The 22,547-nt window shown below is 39.8% G+C and overlaps 1 protein-coding gene across 2 annotated transcripts in view; it reads right to left on the bottom strand.

Annotated features, from left to right (window-relative positions):
- Positions 1–1,020: 1,020 nt before the first annotated feature.
- LOC133418300 (synaptosomal-associated protein 25-A-like) overlaps positions 1,021–22,547 on the bottom strand; it is a 72,128-nt gene continuing 50,601 nt past the window's right edge. The window contains exons 5-8 of one of the 2 annotated variants that reach the window (XM_061706874.1): positions 19,566–19,683; positions 12,617–12,736; positions 9,890–10,034; positions 1,021–1,671 (exon numbers count right to left, since the gene is read on the bottom strand). In XM_061706874.1, coding sequence (XP_061562858.1) covers positions 1,603–1,671; positions 9,890–10,034; positions 12,617–12,736; positions 19,566–19,683 — 452 coding nt within the window. In that variant the 3' untranslated portion in view covers positions 1,021–1,602. Of the gene's footprint in view, positions 1,672–9,889; positions 10,035–12,616; positions 12,737–19,270; positions 19,389–19,565; positions 19,684–22,547 lie in introns of both variants that reach the window. The other variant, XM_061706864.1, reaches the window with a different exon arrangement.

Raw genomic sequence — 22,547 nt, 5'->3', positions numbered from 1 at the left:
GGCTGCCATGACCCGAGTCCGGTTGCTGGTGGATCGGAGGTCGGCCTGCCCGGCGGCGGCGGGGCTCCGTGGGGGGACACCTGGGGCGGACGGGTCGACTCGGTCTCGCTACCGAGAGGGAGGCGCTGCCGGCCCCCCGGTGGTCGGGGGGAGCAGCGCCGCAGAGGCGGGCCCGAAGGAAGCCGAAAGCCGGCCAAAGTGTCTGAAAATCGGGCGAAAGTGGCCAGGACCCAGGGACCCACGAGTCCCGGGACCCGACCCAGGGACCCACGAGTCCCGGGACCAGGACCCAGGGACCCACGAGTCCCGGGACCCGACCCAGGGACCCACGAGTCCCGGGACCAGGACCCAGGGACCCACGAGTCCCGGGACCCGACCCAGGGACCCACGAGTCCCGGGACCCGACCCAGGGACCCACGAGTCCCGGGACCAGGACCCAGGCACCCAGAGACCCCAGACACTCACACCCATCCCGCCAAACGCTGCACTGCACCCGGCCAAGACCGGGACCACGTCCCGGTACGGGGGGTAGGCTACTTGGGCTTTCCCTTTGCCTCCTGGACCGCAGGGACCCCAGTTCTCACAAGCACACCGGCCAAACACTGCACTGATCCCGGCCAGGACCGGGGACAGCTCCCGGTACGGGGACTTGTGCTCTCCAGGACCTCCAGGGACCCCAGTTCTCACAAGCACACCGCCAAACACTGCACTGAATATGAATAAACGGTTGTTTTTGGTTCGTTTTTTCGTTCCTGTTGACTAGTAATTTCATTTTTCTTATATGAAATAGAAAACAAAAATAAAAGCGTATTTTGAATCTTTGTTAAATCATATTAACACAGAAAAAGAAAAAATGCAGTGTAATTCAATATTTATTTTTTGTTTTAAAAGGAAAATCAAATAAACCAATCGTTTTTTGTTTTTTGATTCCCACTCATGATGGAAAAATCCAATGACCAAAAGATACACGGACCCCACTCGCTGTTTTAATTCACAATTTTGATTTTCAAACACATCAATGAAATCGGATAACGGATAACGATCCATTTTCCGTTTTTTATTATCAAAACAAAAGATGGGAAATGGATTATTTTGGATTATATCTCTATTTTTATTTTGTCATTTCAAAACAAAAAACGGATGGCCGTGAAGTCCACGGACCGGGCATCATGTAAATGAGGAGTACGTACAGTTTATTTTACACAAAGACTTAAAAAAAAAAAGAGAAAGGATGAATGAAACAGGACGAGTGATCTAGATCACGGAAGCCGTTAAAGTTCTACTATGTACAGCTGGGAGAGGGTTCGAGTGTTATGTAATGGAGCTATTATTTCAAGAACAACATCACATAACGATATCGACGAGTGTCGGGAGGGATGGCGGTTGGGAGGGGGGTGGGATGGGGAGGGGGGGAGAAAGGAGCGAAGCAATGATTGATATGTGCATGTGTGCAAACCTCTACAAGTATCACAATAAAAGCATGACTTTGCAGTGCCTGCTGTCGGCATCGGTGTCGGGGTCGGGGCCGGGCTCGGTTGGTGTTGTTACTTTTGCGGGGGGGCTGGGGGGTTAAATAGGGACGAAAGCACTTTGAACTGCAGCTTAGCCACTCCCCAACATCTTTGTAGCGCGCTGGTTGGCCTCGTCGATCCTGGTCTTGTTGGAATCCGCCTGAAAGGGAAGAGCACGGGCGGTTACAGAGATCAGAGATTAACCGCAGGTGAGGTAAAGCCATCACTAATGATGGGGTGGTTGACTGGAGTGAAGATGTTTCTGAATTAGTACGAGTACGGGGGGGGGGAGTCAGTCTGTCAGTCTGACCAACAACAAACCGGACAGTGCAATAACTTTTACAGGACTGTCTCAGAAAATTAGAATATTGTGATAAAGTCCTTTATTTTCTGTAATGCAAAAATGTCATACATTCTGGATTCATTACAAATCAACTGAAATATTGCAAGCCTTTTATTATTTTAATATTGCTGATGTCGAGCCACATTGTCACGGGAAGCTCCAGCCTCCTACCCCCTGCAGGGCTTTGAACTGGACTCAACACCTTTGAGGTAGCTTCAACTTCTTACCCAGCTTCCTACCCCCCCCTGCAGATCCCGACACCTGGAAGTTGGTTCAAACAGACATGAATCACGAGAACACCCTAGGGGTAATTTATAAGTTAGTGACAGTCATGCCAAATGCTTGATAATGACATTTGGCCACAGATCACATCTGACTGTAAATTACTTGTGTCTCTCACTTGGCTTGTTTATTCCTGTCTTTTGTTCGTTAAACTTCTTGTACAAAAACCTTGTTACAAAATCACTCGAGGTCAGCATTTCAACCAGACCCTGGTCTGTGTAGACGTGCTCACCGCCGGCTGAATAAAAACTCACTATACCACAAAGCGGACTTCTGAACTGGTTTTGATAAATTCCTCAACAATTTGGTGCAGTGACTCGGATGACAATAGACCTTCGATGGAAACTCCTCTTTCCAGACGAACGGCGCAATCAGTGACTTCGATCTAAATTTTCAGAGGTAAGGGGTCCACTTGCAAAATCCCAAATTATTGTTGCTGGGTTGTTGCCGAAAAGTCTGTGAATTGGAGTGCCGGAGAATGGTCAACGTCATCCTGAAATTTTAGATAAGTCGGCTGTGTGGTTGTGAGGGTTATTTTTTATTATTTTGTGTTATTGGAAAGGTTATTGTAGAGATGTTTTACGAATGCTGACAATTTCATAACACTTGAATTTGATTGTGTTGTGAGAATGCTTTGCTTATCCTGCCTTAGAATTTGACTCGCTCTTCTAAAAAGGTTTAATATCTCGGGTAACATTAAGGAAATAATGGCCAGAACGCCATGGTTGGTCTGGGTACCAAAAGAATAGTCCAGTGGGACTTAAAGCATATGCAGGACTTGAGGTCCATAAGAAGTGTTGGAACACTGAGATATTTGTGAGAAATAGACATATACTGTATGTAGAGGAACTGTTATTTTATAAATGGGGATGACTTGCTCTCCCAAATACTTGAGGTATATTTCATTTCAGTAAGAATCGACTCGCTCTCCTTACATTAACAGGAATGATTTGTATGCTCAAGTAGACTGATGGTTGGAAGAATTAGCAAGTGATTTGTGGGTAAAAGTAAGTGTAATTGAAAGTTTTTTTGGAGGGATCTTACAGAAAGAAAATGGAAAGAGTCAGAGAAAGAGTTGACTGGTCCTATTTAAATACATGTATGGTAATTATGGTACTGATAGTTTTATTTGTTAGTTTTATTTGTTACTTAGTTAGTATTAAATATGGTTAAAATAACTATTTTAGCACTTCAATGTCCCTCAGATCTTTAGAGGGATGAAAGTAGACGCCGTAATGCAGAATCCCAAATAGCTTCGCTTACTGATCAAAAATAAAAAAGCTCAACAGAAGAATTTAAAAACACAACGCAGACAAAAATGAAATTACAGAACCAGTTAAATGATAAAATCAAAACCTTTATCCGGTGAAACAGATTAAAGAATCAAGTGACGATGACACTTCTGGTGATGACTGGATTTTACAAAAATCCAAGATCTGTTGCCTACAAAAATGTCTAGAGGAAACAACTGTTAAACTAACTTTGCCACATGATTTGAAAAGCAAGGCTCAGACCTTTTCACAATATTTATTGCCTTAACAGTTCAGAGGTAAGTAATACAGGTTGACTTTACTGCTCTCACAAAACTTAAACAAGGAAAAGATGATAATCCCAGGGAACTTTATGCTAAAATAATGTTGACAGCAAAAGAGAATTGTGGTCTGTCACGAGATCAGATTGATGGATTTCCTCCAGGATACATGCAAAATATATATTTGCTAATTGCCCTCAACAAAGGGTAGGGCTGGATAATGCAAAAAAAAAGAATCTGAAATGTATGAAAATACTAATGTTTGTCAAAAGTGTTTACAGCAGGTTGAGCGCAAAGAGGAGGCGCAGCGGAACCAGCCAATTAATAAATTCACACCAATCAACAAAAGGCCCCACGTCACACGTCTCAAACAAAGGAGAACTGCTGGTGAGCCCACATAATCTCTCTCCTGCCTATGGTAACTTCATCATGTAAGTGCATGGAAATATGTCTGTGAGCCAACTATAGTGTCTATAAGCCTTTTCTGAAAGCATGTCTAACTAATCTTTAACTAGAGGTGTCAAGTAACAAAGTTCAAATACCTCATTACCTTACTTAAGTAGAAATTTTGGTTATGTATACTTCACTGGAGTCATTATTTTTCAGACGTTTTTTTTTATACTTTTACTTGAGTAAAAAACTTGAGTTGATACTTCAACTTCTACAGGAGTATTTTTAAACTCTAGTATCTATAGTTCTACCTGAGTAATGAATGTGAATACTTTTGACACCTCTGTCTTTAACACTCGTCCTGACTTTTCCTGTTTTCTTCACGGATGGCTCTGCTTATAAAAATGGAATACCATACGCAGGTTATACAATTTGTGATAATTCTTAATTGTTGAAAGCGCCGCCTTGCCCTCCTCCAGCTCCACCCAAGTAGATGAAACTATATACACTGATCAAAAGGTAAAACTGTTACAATCTATACAGATTCCAGATATGCTTTTGGTTGTGTACACGATTTTATATAATGTGGGCGAACCAAGGATTTATCACATCCTCGGAGACACCCGTTAAATGTGGTTAATTGATTGGTGAACTGTTACAAGCCTGTCAACTACCTTCATCTATTGCTTTGTTAAATGTGAAGCCCACACCCAGTCCAACCCTGTTTTCACTAGGCAATGCTTCAGCTGACCATGCAGCAAAAGAAACTGCCAAATTTGGCTTACCTGTCCATGTAAAGGCTGAATTATGGTTCTGCGTCAAAACGACGCCGTGTCTACGGCGTGTGGTTTTTGTACACGCAGAGGACACGCCGTCACATGCGCCGTCTCTGACGTGCACCTCCTGAAAATTGTAACTACGCGTCGAGGAGACGCCGACCACACGCAGACCGAGAGGGCTGTGATTGGTTCGTTTGAAAGCGAAGCATTTCCGGTTTCCGGTTTGAATCAGTAGTGAACTTCCAGGGCTCTTTTCTTCGTTTATATGTGATTTTTTTTGTTTTTGTTTTTTGCACAATAGTTGTCCTTATCTCTTTGATTTACTGTGACCGGAAAAAGTCGGATAAACCATTCAGAAAAAGATCGCTAACTAGTGGCCGCGGGGGGTACTGCACCACGACCAAATGGAGAGACGGAGAAGTCCGAAGGATTCGTGACGACGTCACGGGTGCGCCGTGTGCTCTGCGTGTGTGTGACGCAGAAGTATACCCGCACCTTTAAGCTCTGCCCTTCTATACCCGCTAACGACCTGGTTTCTCCTAATGATGTAGCCCTCTTACAAGAGACTACTGATGTAAAGAAACACAGATTGTAGCATTCCCATGGTTGTAAAAATGTAAATAATTTGTGGGTCAGCAACGACGGCGCGTTGTGAAACCCACATCCTTGTACCCGTGAATAGCATGCATGTCGCATAGTTGAGCAAAGGGGGAATGTGTCAAATAGTGTTGAAAGACTGATAAGCTCCAAGATTTGCATCCTATAAAAAATATTGCGAACATTATCAACACTTCCCCCACCGTAATTTTTTTGAAGCTCTGCAAATAGACTTTATTCATATACCAAAATGTGAGGGATATGAAAATGTTCTTGTATGAAAATGTTCTTGTATGAAAATGTTCTTGTATGTGTAGAGAATTTTAAACTGGACTTAAATGGACAATGTTGACACCCTTCAACACCCATTAGGAAGCACAAACTCATGCCTCATGAAAGGATTACGGGTAGACCTATGACTATACCAAGCAATTCAGTTCCATATATGAAGAAGACGGACTTCCATGCCATGGATGAATCCATGATATAATTTTGTTCTACCGTATTTTCGCGACCATAAGGCGCAACTTTTTTTTTTTTTTTTTTCTTTAATGTGCCGGGCGCCTTAAGAAACGGTGCGCCGTGTCTATTACCTGAATTACGGTAATGTCAGGCCGGCCACCATGAGAACGGTAAAGGGAGAAGGGGGCGGGTGAAGCCCCCGTGAGTTACGACGTGAATGAGACTCCACTGAGCTGATTAATGCGAAACAGATGATGAAGACTTTTAAGGATTTGCTTGATGTGTAAAGTGAAATAAAATACAATCAAACTAAGTTTTGCTCCGCTCTATTTAAATAAGCACACTTGTGTGTGAGTGTTCTTGTGTGTGAGTGTTCTAAAGCAGCGGCTGGAGCAGCGCGGTGATGGGCGCTGCTGCAGCCGACTTCCTGGTTCCCAAAGCGGTCCGATCGACCTGGTTCCTGGCCGCTTTGGGAGCAGAGATTTCTGGGGTACGTCTTAGGTTGGATCAGCTTCACCCTCCGAAATTTGCAGCCAAATCTGTCGGTTACAAACCCGGTACCGGATCCCGACATGCGCGGGTGTGTTCGCGGCGCGGCGCGACACACACTTACTGGTTTATGTGGTGCTGGCCTGGCGCAGCTGATGGACAGAAACTGTATGGTGATTTTTAAAAGACCCGGTCCAGCGCGAGGGAGCAGACGGGGAGCGGACCCGGTCCAGCGCGAGGGAGCAGACGGGGAGCGGGACCCGGGACCGCCGCGGTCGGGATTTTTAAAAGAAAAGCGTTCCCTAAAGAGACTTTTCCAGCCAGAGTGAAATGAAGGGCTGGATGGATGAGGAGATGATCAGTGGCTGAGACAGGTTTATGTGCAGCAACCCGGTGTTTTTTTTTTTAATTCTTTAATGCAGAAACAGAATATGAACCTTTGAAGGGTTTAATTGATGTGAAAAGTGAAATAAAATATCAAACTAAGTTTTGCTTCCGCTGTATTTTTAGCGCGTGTGTGTTCTGCAGCTCGCGTGTGTGCAGGTCCGTCTCCGTAGACGGCGCCTTTTGGGTCGGTGCGCCGTATGTGTGTTTTAAAACCAAAAATGACACACAAAACTGAGGGTGCGCCTTTCCACACAGTGCGCCATATGGTCGCGAAAATACGGTACTCTAACCTCTACCATTCCAGTCAATCCACAGAAAAGTAAAAGGTGTCCAGTCTCTTCCTAGTGGCAAACCATGCCACCCGGAGACTTTGTGTCAGAGAAAACCTCGCTGGTCCAAGGCTCAACACGTCCTGCTCACCACCGACACTGGAGTCAAGTGTGAAGGGCGTCTAACCTGGTTCCACGCATCCCACTGCAAGAAAACAACACCTCCACCATGCACCGGAATTTCTTATCTTATCTTATCTTATCTTAAACCAGCTGATTCCCTCTTCCTCCTGTGGCTCCTCGTCCTCACCACCGTCGGAGCCAGTGAAAGAAACAACGCAGGCTTGGAAAGCCCAGAAGTAGATGAACTTCAACACCCCAGAAATCCACGACTGGAGCAGAGGAGCAGAGGACCAGCGCAGGCCGCAGAGGCCCAGAAGCAGATGCATTGTACATGCCAAAACACTCACATCTGTCACAGGAACAAGACAGATAACTTGTGCTGTGATCAAAAATGAATGTTGTATATTTATACCTGACCAAAATGCCACCATCCAAGAAATAACGGATCACTTGAAAGATATTGCTAAAACGTTACATACACCTGTCACAACTAGTTTGTTTGATTGGTTTAGAGAACAGTTAGGACACGTTGGTTACTTGATATTTTAATTTGCTTTATTGGGGCTTGTAGTCCTAATTGTTATTTGGCTTCTGATCACATGTCTAAGGTTCACTTGCAAAATATGTATGACTCAAACTACTACTAAAATGATGTACTCCACTGTAACTCTACCTGTACCATCAGTGGAGGAGGAAAATTCAGACTTTCTGTTCAAAATTGGGATTGACTGTAATTAAGTGACAACAAAAAAATAAATTAAAAAAAATTGTGAATTGTCGAGCCACATTGTCACGGGAAGCTCCAGCCTCCTACCCCCTGCAGGGCTTTGAACTGGACTCAACACCTTTTAAGTAGCTTAAAGTAGCAGTTTCCTACCCCCCATGCAGAAGACGACACCTTGGAAGTTGGTTCAAACAGACAACTGGACTTAACACCTTTGAGGTAGCTTCAACTTCCTACCCAGCTTCCTACCCCCCCTGCAGATCCCGACACCTTGGAAGTTGGTTCAAACAGACATGAATCACGAGAACACCCTAGGGGTAATTTAGAAGTTAGTGACAGTCATGCCAAATGTCTGATAATGACATTTGGCCACAGATCACATCTGACTGTAAATTACTTGTGTCTTTCACTTGGCTTGTTTATTCCTGTCTTTTGTTCGTTAAACTTCTTGTATAAAAACCTTGTTACAAAATCCCTCGAGGTCAGCATTTCAACCAGACCCTGGTCTGTGTAGACGTGCTCACCGCCGGCTGAATAAAAACTCACTATACCACAAAGCGGACTTCTGAACTGGTTTTGATAAATTCCTCAACACTGATCATGGCTTACAGCTTAAGAAAACTCAAATATCCTATCTCAAAAAATTACAATATTCTGGGAATATTAATCTTAAACTGTAAACCATAATCAGCAATATTAAAATAATAAAAGGCTTGCAATATTTCAGTTGATTTGTAATGAATCCAGAATGTATGACATTTTTTTTTCTTTTTAATTGCATTACAGAAAATAAAGGACGTTATCAGAATATTCTCTGAGACAGTCCTGTATATACTTAGATATACGTATTATATTTATATCATAGTTATATTATATTTATGATAGAGCTTACATCTTGTATTAAACAGGTTATTTTTGTAAAAATTATATATATTTAATTTATACAAATTAGTGTATAGTATAAAAAATAAATACAGACATATAATTTATGTTTAGTTGTGGAAAGGGGTTGGGATTAAATAAGTTTATACTTCTTCCCACTCCAACATGTAACTTGAAAAATGTGTTTTGATGTTGTTTTTTTTCTTTATGTGTTGGAATGCCCTCCTGTATTTGTTTTCTTATCTTTTTTCTTGTTTTTTTATACATGTTCGAAATAAACGAAAACGAACAAACGAATGAACTTTGTGGAATATTACACAACCCTTTTTCTATCCTTATAATTATTTTTACAACATGATGTGAAACATTCATGTTATCCAGTTATGTTTAAAATGTATAACTAAAATCCCCCTTTTACCTCAATAAGCAAAAATTAAAACTGCTTAATGGGGTTTGTTCAATAGGATCCAGGGGGTGGGTGGGTAATGTCTGGGGTTATGATTTTATTTTTATTTATTTATATATTTATTTATTTTTGCCCTTAATTTATGTGTTAATTTTGCATTGTTATACTTAATAATATGGGCATTACTTTTTTTTTGTTTGTTTTGTATTTGCTTTTTGTTATTACATTTATTTATTCATTTATTGTTGTTATGTATTGGTGTTTTTTTGTTAAAATATCATATACATGCACCATGTTGTTTTTTGAGAAAAAGGAAAAAAGAAATAAAAATTTGATCACAAAAAATTATTATTTTTATGGCACCGTACTTTCTATTTTTATTTTTATTTATTTATATTTTATTTTAGTTTTTTTACCTTTTACTTTTATTTTATTTTTCATCTTTATTTAAAATGTTCTTATCTTCTCATCTTTATATGGGTGTTTGGCTTTTGGGGTGTTTGTTGTAAATGACAGTGTTGTGTGTGTGAGATGGCAATTTCCCCGAGGGAAAACCTCCCAAAGGGAAGTCGTCTGAATCTGAATCTGAATCTGAATGAGTTTGTTAAACAGCAGGATTTGGACCAGACTTTGTCCATCCCAGCGTGAAACCCTGAACATGACCGCTGGTCGCTGGTCGGTACCAGAGACTGTATAGAGTATCTTTGGCAGTACCTTGTCCATGATCCTGTCGATCTGGCGGTTCTGGGTGTCGATCTCCTGGCCCATGTCCAACGCCATGTGACGGAGGTTTCCGATGATCCCGCCCACCTGCTCCAGGTTCTCATCCATCTCGTTCTCCCGGGCGTCATCCGTTACCCTGGAACCAGCAGACCAGTAAGTACGTGCAGAGAAGAGACACACACACACACTAAACATTCACAGCTGGAGAGAATAGATCAGCTTCCTGCATCTGCTCCTTTATAAGACAACCAAGCCGCCCATTATTTCATTTTCATTTTATTCTTTATTTCATTAAAAAAAAAAAAACAATTCAATACAAACACAAATACAAATGTTCCTAACTTGTGAATGAAAAGGGAGCAGAAAGAAGAAGAATCTTATCTGATCTGCCCCTTTCACAAATAACATAAATTAAAAATAATAATAATAAAAAAACAACAACTAAGTGAATAAAAACAACTAAAATAAAATAAAATAAAATAAAAATAACATTTAAAATAAAATTACCACCGCCTAGGTGTATGTCAATCAAACTCAACATTTTTCGTTATATTTCCTTAACATACAGGCTTTAATTGTTCTTTTGAATGTAATGTTTGATTTGGATTCTTTGTTTTCTTTATTCAGATTGTTCCATAAACTGATTCCTTTCACAGAAACACAACGTTCCATCAATTTAGTCCTGAATCTTGGTTTTTTTTAAATCTCTGTTCCTTTTAAGTTATACTTGCTTTTTCTTTTTTCAAATCTTTTCTGAATGTTGATTGGTAAAGTTTTTTATGAGCTTTAAACATAATTTGCAGAATACTATAATCTACTAGTTCCTGAAATTTCAACAAATTTAACTGAAGGAATAATGGATTTGTTGGATCTCTATATTAAGGTAATTCTAGGCCTGTATTAAAAAGCAATACCAGATCAGTGCACGCCAACTGGACTAACATATGGGATTTAAATAAAAAAGGCACGCATACAAGACAATATATAGAGTTTATGGCCTCAAATGAGTTTTTGATTAATCAAAAACACAGCTGTAGTTCAGGGATTTTTACAATTAGAGATTACAAACACATAACTTCCTTTTAGGGAGTCTACCAGAATATATTTAGAGGCTTTAATGCACACAAATTAATCCTTTTTTTTTTATTTTGCACATTTTGCTCTTTTATCTTAAGGGTTGAATATTATTTTTCTGTCTTTTGCCCCGACTGGTCAGCTGATGGTGGAAAAAAGATGAGCTCAAGATCGCTCATTCTTATCTTTAGCCCATCATAGAAACCAGGCAGCCTTTATTCAAACAGGGTTGCAAATACTAGATTAGTGCTAAGGTCGTCTATCATGAGCGTTTGACATGTTGACAAGGTGACTCAAATAGATGCTTAAAGTAGCTTTGCAGCGTCTCACACAAGAATAATGACTATAATTCATTAGAGCGCCGATTCAGGGGTGTCATACATTTGGAAAAAGAGTTGACAGCAAATGACAATGAAATGAAGGAGCTGCTGCTGCTCAGGCCAAGGAAGACATTTCTCTGCCAACTGGGGGCCCTGATGTAATCATCTACTACAATATCCTGAAATGTTTTTGTTTTTATAATTGCATTACAGAAAATCACAATATTCTAATTTTCTCAGAAAATTAGAATATTGTGATAAAGTCCTTTATTTTCTGTAATTCAAAAATGTCATACATTCTGGATTCATTACAAATCAACTGAAATATTGCAAGCCTTTTATTATTTTAATATTGCTGATTATGGTTTACAGTTTAAGAAAACTCAAATATCCTATCTCAAAAAATTAGAATATTCTGGGAATCTTAATCTTAAACTTTAAACCATAATCAGCAATATTAAAATAATAAAAGGCTTGCAATATTTCAGTTGATTTGTAATGAATCCACAATGTATGACATTTTAGTTTTTGTAATTGCATTACAGAAAATAAAGAACTTTATCACAATATTCTAATATTCTGAGACAGTCCTGTATGTATGTATGTGTATATATATATATATATATATATATATATATATATACCGTATTTTCTGGACTATAAGCCGCTACTTTTTTCATAGGTTTTCAACCATGCAGCTTATACAAAGGTTCTATTCTGTGGATTTTTCTTCCACCGCTCGGGGCGCTCTAACCAGAATTAGAATCAAAACTAAGACAAAATAAATGCAAAGAAGAATACGCTACTTCTTCTTTAGCAGATAGAAGTAGAAGCAGATTTCAAACAGATACATAGATAAATAAATAGCGGTTATTTTCTCTTGGTTCTGTCCCGTTTTAATCAGCAAAGTTGATGCCGTGTTAAAAGACACTGTTAGGAAAGATCTATTTAGGTACAAACATGTACATCATTTACAGTTCAGAATCCTTCTGTACTTGTAGTAAATATCTAATCTAACAACAGAAATATCTGCGGCTTGCATACCTTTTTTTTTGAATAGAGTGAATGCGGCTTATATACAGGTGCGGCTTGTATATCTTTTTTTTATTATTTTTTAAAAAATAGAGCAGATGCGGCTTATAGTCCAGAAAATACGGTATATATATATATATATATATATATATATATATATATATATATATATATATATATATATATATATATATATATATATATATATATATATATATATACATATATATAAATTGTACACTACTATAATATAATCATACTGAGCATCTATGCACACACACTGCACACGTACCTGCGGATGAATCCCCCGCTGATGGCCATCTGTTCACGCTCATCCATGACCCGAGCCCCCGGCTGGCTGTTCACCACTCCATCCGTGTTCGACCCCCAGGCCTGGCCCCCGCTCTTAATCCTACCAAGCAAACTTCAGTCAGGGCCTCGGCAGTCGTTGTACGGTGGGCTCCATGTGTTGGTGAATGTGGCTGGTTATTGTATTCTCTTAGGGCTGCACTTTATTAGGACAATACTGTTGAAGCCAAGGACACGACTGCTGTAACGGTTTAGGAGTGCCAGCTTAGTCGCATGGACGTTAACAGTCTGTTGATCATTTTAGCAGAACATCTAAAACATTTCTGCAACAATAGGGGGGAATTTAAGTAAAGATAACCAAAATAAAGGAGAAAAATGTAGTGATTGTCCATCTGAACTGAAAAAAATAGTATTGAGTTTTTTATTTCTTCCTTTTTCAAGCATGACACATTTGCTATTATACTTATTAATTCTCATCTACTTTGTTTACGATGGTACATTTATTATTTAGTGATTATTATTGTTCTTTTTTATATTATTGGTTTATTCTTCTGCTGTTTTATTTTGTTATTTTTTTGCTTATGTTCGAAATAAAAGAAATCAATCAAATCAAATCAATCAAATCGGATCAAATATTCATTCACTGTAAATATAATGGACAAATATATAATTTACACTAATAGAAATATGTTAGAATTAGGGCTGGGACTTTATCGCATTAATTACGATTAATTAATTACAGAAAAATAACGCGACAAAAAAAAATAACGCATTTAATCGCAATTTACTTTTGCACTCCAAACAGTGCGGAATGTTTCTCGTTGCACGAGTTCCCGGTAGAAAATACCCGTTTAATTTTACTAAACAAAAACAAATGTGTTTAAGACATAGACAGTTTACAAAATGTCCTGAAAAAGCTTGAATATAGCTAACTTGAATTTAAGTTTGTGCCTTGTGGACGATATAATCATATTCCTATTATTCATATTGCACTTTATGTTAACATTCAGTTATCAAAATAAACACCATTTTGTTGTTTAAGCTCATTTATGTGTCAATTCAATGATTCAGTCATGTACCAAAATGCATTTAATTTGAAAAATGTTGCTTCTCGTGTCAAATATTGATATGCGATTAATTGCGATTAATTCATTACAAAGCCTCTAATTAATTAGATTAATTTTTTTAATCGAGTCTCACCACTAGTTAGAATATCATTTATTGTGATATATTGTGCAGCCCTAGTATTTTTGTGACCTGCTTTGTAAATGTAGGTGCAGAAATGTGACGTGACAACGTGCAAATGTTTACGGGACTTCATGCACTCCTGCTAAAAATATAATATAACATACTGAACATACAGTCGCAGTCTGCTGGTGAATAATTGATCCAACACGGAGATCAATTGAACACAAAAAGCTCACGTGCTGTTACGTGTGGCAGAAATGAACAATGACAAACACAGAACACGGTAAACAGGAGACACAAACACGCACACTGACACGTAAAACATGCAGATTAGATATGTAGAAACATAACACACACAAAGGGAAACAGGTTCAAACACATGCATCTAATAAAAGAGAGCTGAGCAGTTAGATCCATCAAAATTCAACAAAAAAAACAAGTGAAACATAAAAAAAAGCTGTGATTTTAATTGGAAGACCCTCAGCCCTTCATTTCATCTGGATGTGTAGATCTGTAGGATGACATACTTGGAAGATCTGATAGATGAAGGTCTCTACTTAAGACAATTTTCTGAAGGTTTTGGATCAGTTTTTTTAAAGAAATGACAACACACTTTATCTCAGAGTTGTCTTAAGGAGACGGCCGTATCTATGAGGTTTTCCAGTCAGGTAGAACAAGCAAGAATTGTTATCGTCATGTTATTTGACCCGGAGCTGTGTCATGATCAAATGAAACAAAGGATGAAACAACCACAGGATTACATAACGAGTGGGTCGTGGAGGGAAGGAGAAGGGAGCTATAGACTTATACAAGATCTGAACCCGGAACAGTGACATGTGGAAGACCGAGGCCCAAATACAGCCGGCAAACCCCTCGTACGCCTCATCGGGGAAAGAAATCCAGGCGGCTATTTAACCTTTTAGGAAATATCAGTCAGCTGGGATACTTTTGCAATTAACAAGATCCGCTCTCGACAAATGCTATTAAACAAATGGAATATTCAACATTAATGTCCTCCATGGCTTGCAGTATTTGCAGAGTTGGTAGTAACGAGTTACATTTACTCCGTTACATTTACTTGAGTAAGTTTTGGGAAATGTTGTACTTTTAGGAGTAGTTTTGAATCACTATACTTTTTACTTTTACTTGAGTAGATTTGTGAAGAAGAAACTGTTCCTCTTACTCCGCTACATTAGGCTACGTTGAGCTGTTACTTTTCTTTTATCCCTTTTATCCGCGTACGCGTCAATCTCATGACATCACTGGTGATTCTTTGGGAAAAATGTTAGTTTTTGCATGTTTTGTCACATTTACACAGACTCAAACACACACAGAGTTTATATGAGTTCATGTTTGTTCTAGTTCTGCTGGTTAAAAAAGAAAAGTACAAAGGCTTGAAAGTTTGTGCTACTTGTGATTAATTTTTTTTTTATTCTGTTATTATTTTATTTATTTATTATAGTACTTGAATTTGCTTTAAGATCATTTTAATTTAAGCAATTTTTTATAAATTTTATTATTTTATTGATTTAATTTACCTGAAGATGATTATTTTGTACTTTTGTCTGTTTGAATGGTTGTGTTAAAAAAATAAATCAGACGTTACTCAACAGTTACTCAGTACTTGAGTAGTTTTTCACCAAGTACTTTTTTACTTTTACTCAAGTAATTATTTGGATGATACTTTTTACTTCTACTTGAGTCATATTATTCTGAAGTAACAGTACTTTTACTTGAGTACAATTTTTGGCTACTCTACCCAGCTCTGCGTATTTGTTATATTTAAGATAAATATCAAACATGTAACTTAGTGTATGACTAATATAACCATTATTCTTGTCACTTGGTTGCCCTGTAGCTCTGAGACAGACGTCTTCAGACGTGCATCGGTCCTCAAGTAGAACGCAGAGACGTGACTCTGCGGGCCGGAAAGTGTATCATACAGGAGTTTGGCAAAATTGGCTTCAGGAATTCATCTAAACTTACAAAGTACAGTCTAAATACTTTTCAAAATATGGGATTGAAGATATTCAATATGAATAAAGTAGCATCTTGAGTGCGCTTAGAATTTGCCTAACTCGTGCATAATATTTAATAGTGTAAAACAGCCTACAGGTAGAACATAGAGGAATCTGTTGGGCGTAGTTTCTAATCTGAGGGTCAAAGTTGGATGTTTTTTCACCTTAAAGATCCAGTGGATATTGTGTACTGACGTCTAGCGGCACAAATTGCAAAGTGCAACAAAACTGAGCACACAGCTCGCCCCCCGAGCTTCTGGGGCTCTGGGCAACATGAACGGGCTGCTGGTTCAACGCCGTGCAGATACGTCCAACTTTCACAACAAGAATAAAAGTATTGGAATATTAGGGGTGTAACGATACACTAATCTCACGATACGGTACGATACACGATATTGAGGTCACGATAACGATACGATATTATAGCAGTATTTTTTTAACAACCTTGAATGAGGAACATATGACTGGAAAAAATTGTCTTTTATTTGAAAGACACAAAATACAAAACAATGCTGTGCGTTTGCCCTATTGTTCCAGTTTGTAATGCTTTATAACTGTTTAAGTTTTAAAGAGAAAGCCAGGCCAACCATTTTCCACAAACTGAACTAAAAGTAAATGTCAGGTTTGCATTATGCATCTTCAGTTTCATACAAGTACAAACTGAATAGTTTCTCTCATGTATGACTTGACTTTTTTCTTTTCCAGAAATGTAACAACTAAAATTACATAAATAAATAAAAATAAATAAATAAACTATGAAAAGTCCCACATGACTGTTATTTATCTTGTGCCAGAGCTCAGAGCTTCACATGCTCCACCTGAGGTCGTAAGGTGAACCCCGGTATCGTTTCATCCTCCCACCGTCGGGGACGACACAATCTTTACATCGTAAAAAAGATTGATTTATGCTCACCTTAGAAGTCAAAGTTCTGAGCTCAAAACCCCCCAAGAGTCCCGTGATCGGGACCTCGAAACGGTACTAGTTTCTTCTGAGCGTAGTCAGATTTTTGTCCGCGGGTGGAGACACGGTCGTCACGTGATCCCGCTGCACCAATAGGATGTTACTAGTAAACACAATATATTAATATTAACTAGACAATTTCCTCGCAGAAATTTCGAGAGTGCCACGGCGGGCTGCTGCACATTTGTGTACATTTTACAAGCAATAAAGGTGAAGGACTCAATACCGAGTCCAATGACACCACCCATCTCTATGTCTCTACTCTCTATGTCTCTACTCTCTATGTCAAATCATTCAAAAGTTATTGGACTATAACATATCAGCCAATGAGAAGAAGGGGCGGGGCTAATTTGCACCAATGAAGGTCAAGGACTCAATACCGAGTCCAATGAAACCACCCATGACTCTCTATGTCAAACCATTCAAAAGATATTGGACTATAACATATCGGCCAATCAGAAGAAAGGGGCTAATTTGTATATATAATATACAAATGTAAATATTTATATGTATAATAATAGTATACATATATATCCCATGAACCGGTTCCCAGCAGGACTGTTGATCATGTAAGGTCAAAAGGTCAGGGTTCAGATTTCTCCATTTTCCAGGTTAAAGTATATGAAGTCTGTACTGACTGGGTCATGTGACCAGTTCTGGGTCAGTCTAATCAGTCAACAGTTGTGCTCTGGTTGCTAGGGGCAACAAGAACCTCGAAATGAGGAATGTTCCGGGTTCGCTTTGAGAAAACCCCAGCTTTTGCCTTGTGAAAAGTTCTGAAATAACTCCGATTTGTGAGAAAACCGTAGCTCCTAGCAGAAAAATAAAGACATCGTGAGAGACACAGAACCCGGCAGATTCTGACAATCTTAATTTTATTCAGATATTCCTTAAAATGTGTTAGTAACGGCAGTTCGAAAACAAAGTGAGATTTTTTTGAAGAAAACTTTTTTATTTTTTGATTACATTGCAGTCAATGGAGACCGAGGCAGGAATTCGCGTGGCCGTTAGCCCCCCGTTTGAATTTTGTGCATACCCCGCCTGTCAAAGTCACATTTTATGAATCACAAAACGTATGTCTACATTCTCACCAAAAATTATCTGTCTACCTTTTAGGGTTTGGCCGTGAGCCCGAGTTACAAATAAAAAATAAGGTCATTTTTTGACTGTTTCTCTCACTCTAAAAAATTAGAGCTTCACTCTAAATTTGACAAAAAAGTGATTTCCAGTCCTCGCTTGAGCGCTCATATGTTGAAAACTGTACATTTTAGGAAAAAAACTGTTTGGGTTTGGAGAGAGAAGAGAAGTTTTCCTCTGTTTTGAAGTTTGAATGACAGTTCTACGTGCAAGTATGAGAAAGATACATGACTCAGAAAAAAGGTGAATTTTGTCTTTTTTCTCGACATTTTCCCATCCACTTTGAATGTCGCCATAGAAATACATGGGAAAATTAGTTCCCCATTAGTTTGGAAATTTGGAAATGTTGTTGCACTTCGTGCAAAAACTATTTGTGCAATCGCTCTGAAAATCCACAGGACTGTAGTCAAATTCAGGGCCTACAACTTTCTAAATCAGTTCAGAATTTTTCGAGTAACGGTGTGCGAGTGGTAAGGCCCCAAAGTTTTCCCAATGCATTCCGGATGGGGGTAAGCGCGCTAAAATCGCTAATAAAAGTCATAGCACACGATTCCCGCTTAAGGCGCACGTTTCTACGTTTTTACTTTTCGCGTTTTCTCAAAGCTGCGGGACTAGTTACGCGCCAAAGTTTTGTCCGGAAAATTAATAAGTTTAATAAACCCGCAGGATAACAATAGTGCCTCTCCTCCTCCATTGCATAGCTATGGAGGAGAAGTGCCTCTTGGCGCAGCCGTGGCACTAATAACCCAATATCAGCTACAGTTTGTCACCTCCACGACACGTATCGTGACGTTTTTGTATCGCGAAATTTCGTGGCACGATATATTGTTACACCCCTAGTGAATATCAATTTGCATCTCTGCCTGAGATCTTCCCTAAATTTTACACACTGGATCTTTATATATCTTGTGAGTGATGAAATAACACAGATTGTTGGGTTTCTACTTTAAAAACATGACATGCAACAAGGTCCTTGGTAGACCTTGCACACAGCATGACGCAGCATCATGCTGTGTGTCGTGTGTTGGGGGTCGGGCTGAGCGGGTTAGCGGACGCCGGGTCCAGGGTCGGTGCTGATGCTGCTACCTGTTGGAAGAGAATCTCTCATCCAGTGAATGAAGGGCTTTGTCAAAAAAAACAACCACTGAGGGCGGAGAACAAATGCAGTTGTAGTATTTGTTGCTCATGCATGTGCACAGACTTTCGGTTGAGGAGAGCGAGGGAGCGTGTCGCCGCGGCTCCGGGCCGGACTGCTACCACACAGACCACAGCTCTACACACCAGCAGCAGCCACGTGCAACACATGCGCTCGGGCCACACGGGCGCCACCTACTTGTTACAGGGACAAGAACACATTCCACAGAACTGTCCTAGATTGTTCAAATTCTTTTCAGCATCCATCATGTCCTTATTGATTTGGTCCATCCCCTCCTCGATGCGCTCCAGTTGTTCTGATTAGCAACACATTGTCATTTATCCCGGAAAAAGCACATGAAAGAGAAGAGAGGAGGAAGAGGTGGTGGGCAGAAGGGAGGAGAGGGGGGGGAGACAAAGGAGAAGAGACAAAAAAAAGACATTGACTGTGACAAGAGAGACATCAGAGCACCGGGCCCCCGGCCGGTACCTACTTTTGGATACACGGGCATATCAGCCCACAGCATTGTCCTACATCTTTTAAATCTTTCTCGGCCTCCTTCATGTCAGCGTTCACCTTGTTCATGCCCTCCTCCACACGTTCAAGTTGTTCTGGTGAGGACAGAGGCATGAGAGTCGTGAAACAACACTGACGGGCTCGCACCGGGGGTTTGGGCGCTACGCTACGCTGCAAGAGGCAAGATCTCTGTTCGGCTAGATGCAGACGGCAAAGCGGGCGACAAGAGCTAAGAGCATCTTAGGTACTGAAATAAAGCCCAATTAAATTAAGTTTTCTTTGAATAATAGCTTTCTGTGCAACTTCATTCGTTGGTTTTCTCTCCTACCTCCATCCTGAAGGACGTACTGCTTCTCTCAGAGAGTTTCAGAGAGTTTCTGCTTCCTCTGACTACGATATTCCTGCAACTTTAGCTGCCTAAATGCTAAATGCATGTCCGTGGGAGCAGTGACAGAATAAAACCTGTCTGCTAAGGTTGACGTAAGTCTGAATGTGAGCCGAAAGATGGACCAATGAGACAGAAACGTGATGCAAATGAACAACAAATCGTCTTTAAAATGTGCATTAAAGTGAGGCAGGACATCGTTTAACCACAGATAGTCAGTGGGGATGGTTTAGTTGTTGAATTCACGTGTGTTAGATTCTGCAGAGACGGAGACGGTCTGGTCGACTGGTTGTCCTCCTTCACTCCCCTCAAATTATTTATAGGAATACTTTCCGGCTGCAGCCGGTCTCATCGAGCCGACATCTGTGATCATACTCTTCTCAAACGTCTGCAGCCATCCATCCTCCTCCACCTCCACTCCTATCAAGTCTTCGCTTGAATCTACACAATAAGGTGTCGTGTTTTCCAGTCTCATCATTTTAGCTTTCCTGAAAGTGTGTCTTAATTTCCAAGACAATAATGCGTGTCCCTGGTCTCCCTATGAAGATCTCTGGTCACGATTGTAGGATGGGATCAGAGTAATCTTCAAAGGTGCAGGCAGGATTTTATCTGCAGCGCTTCAGCTAAAATATAGGTTATATAGGTTATATAGACGCTAGAAAAACTGCAGACACGGTATTTGTTGGATTTAATGGACTGAATGTTTCATAAAGGGAGATTTTAAAAGGTCAAACTCTGTGGTTACGGTGTATAAGTACACCTGTATTGATGAGGTTGCCGTCTAGACCAGGGGTCGGCAACCCGCGGCTCTAGAGCCGCATGCGGCTCTTCAGCGCCGCCCTAGTGGCTCCTGGAGCTTTTTCAAAAATGTTTGACCTTTATTTTCCTTTTTTTCTTTTTCTTTTTCTTTTTTACTTCCTTTTTTTCTCTTTTTTTTCTTTTTTTTCCTTTTGTTCCCTTTTTTCCTTTTTTTCTTGCTTTTTCCTGTCCTTTTTAATCTCGACATTTCGACTTTTTTCACAAAATTCTGACTATTTCCTTGATATTTTGACTTTGTTCTCAACATTTAGACTTTTTTCTCGACATTTAGACTTTTTTCTCAAGATTGTACTTCAACATTAATCTTGACATTTAGACTTTTTTCTCGAAATTTTGACTTTTTTCTTAACATTTTGAATTTTTTTCTCAACATTTCGACTTTTTTCTCGACAATTCGACCTTTTTCTCGAAATTTTGACTTTTTTCTCGACATTTTGACTTTTTTCTCAACATTTCGACTTGATCACTTTTATCTCTGTTTTTCGTGTTGTGAAGCGTCATGAGATGACTTTTGTTATAATTTGACACTATATAAATACATTTAATTGAATTCAAAGTGGGGGATGGAGTGGAGGATGACTGTGTGGGAAAGAGGTGTATCACTCATATTCTGAGAGTCCTGATCTGGCTTTTCTTCCTCCTTTTGTCGGAAAAGGGCCTTCACAGAAGTGGTTCACCTCTTTCCTGGGGAGCCAGCTCCCCCCGCTGGATTTCAGACCCTAAAGCCCCAACATGTGACCTTTACAGCTGAATCAGCATCTGTTCACCTCAATCCTGCCACACAGACTTTATCCCAGTTTAACGTCACTTGATTTTTCATCTTGTTGATGCATTTATCTGAGGCAGCTGCTGTAATTACAGACGTTGCTGCTTTTATTTTATTTTATTGCTGCAAATAAAATGGCAAAATACTTGTTACATCTGCATCTTTGTTCATCCGTTGCAACTCCTGGGGTTTTACATGAAAGATATCAAAGGATAATGTCCAGCCTGTCGAAAGCAGTTCAGGAAGATAAAAAATGATGTATGATGCAAGTGGAACTAATAAACTCCTTGTGTTGACCGTCTCTAAGCATACATGTACGTAACTGTGATCTTGGGAGTAATTCTTAGTCTGGGGGAGGAACACTAATCAAAAAACACACGATCCACTGAGTGAAGACAGTGATATTAATCCTGAGTTATCGGAGGAATTGAACGCAGCTCTTATCAACGTACTTTGTGCCAAACTTGAAATGTTGCACGGTGAGTCAGAGCTGTAATCCATCAGCTGAACGTGCGTCTAATTCAGGTCAGCGTGCACTGGCCAGACGGGCGGGCGGGGGCTCATTAGCTGCAGCGAGACCTCCACCAGGGCGATACATCACCACCTCCTCCCGCTCCGACCCGTGTTTGTGTGCGTTTCCACGTGTAAAGGGCCATGATTAGTCACACCCCAGTTTACAACCAGGCTGCGTTCGTCAGTATCATCCCTGCTAGCTATTACATCCAAGGCTTTTTTTGTTCTTTAACGCGTCAGTCTTCCTTTAGAACAGGGGTGTCAAACTCATTTTGCTTGGCGGGCCGGATTTGACCAGTTTTTTTCTTGTGGGCCGCACGCTCAAAATAACAAAAACGGTGCGAAAATTTTTTTTTCTAATTCTTTTTTTTTTACTATTGTTATCTAATCCAATATCAGTTTAGTTAATTTTAAAGGAAATATGCACTTTGTTTACACTCATTCAAATTACAGTATGTAAGATACTTTTAATATCT

Source organism: Cololabis saira, chromosome 2 (genome assembly GCF_033807715.1).
Source record: "Cololabis saira isolate AMF1-May2022 chromosome 2, fColSai1.1, whole genome shotgun sequence".
Taxonomy (NCBI): Eukaryota; Metazoa; Chordata; class Actinopteri; order Beloniformes; family Belonidae; genus Cololabis; species Cololabis saira.
The sequence above is the reverse complement of the archived record's forward strand: the minus strand, read 5'-3'. Positions and strand labels throughout refer to the sequence as shown.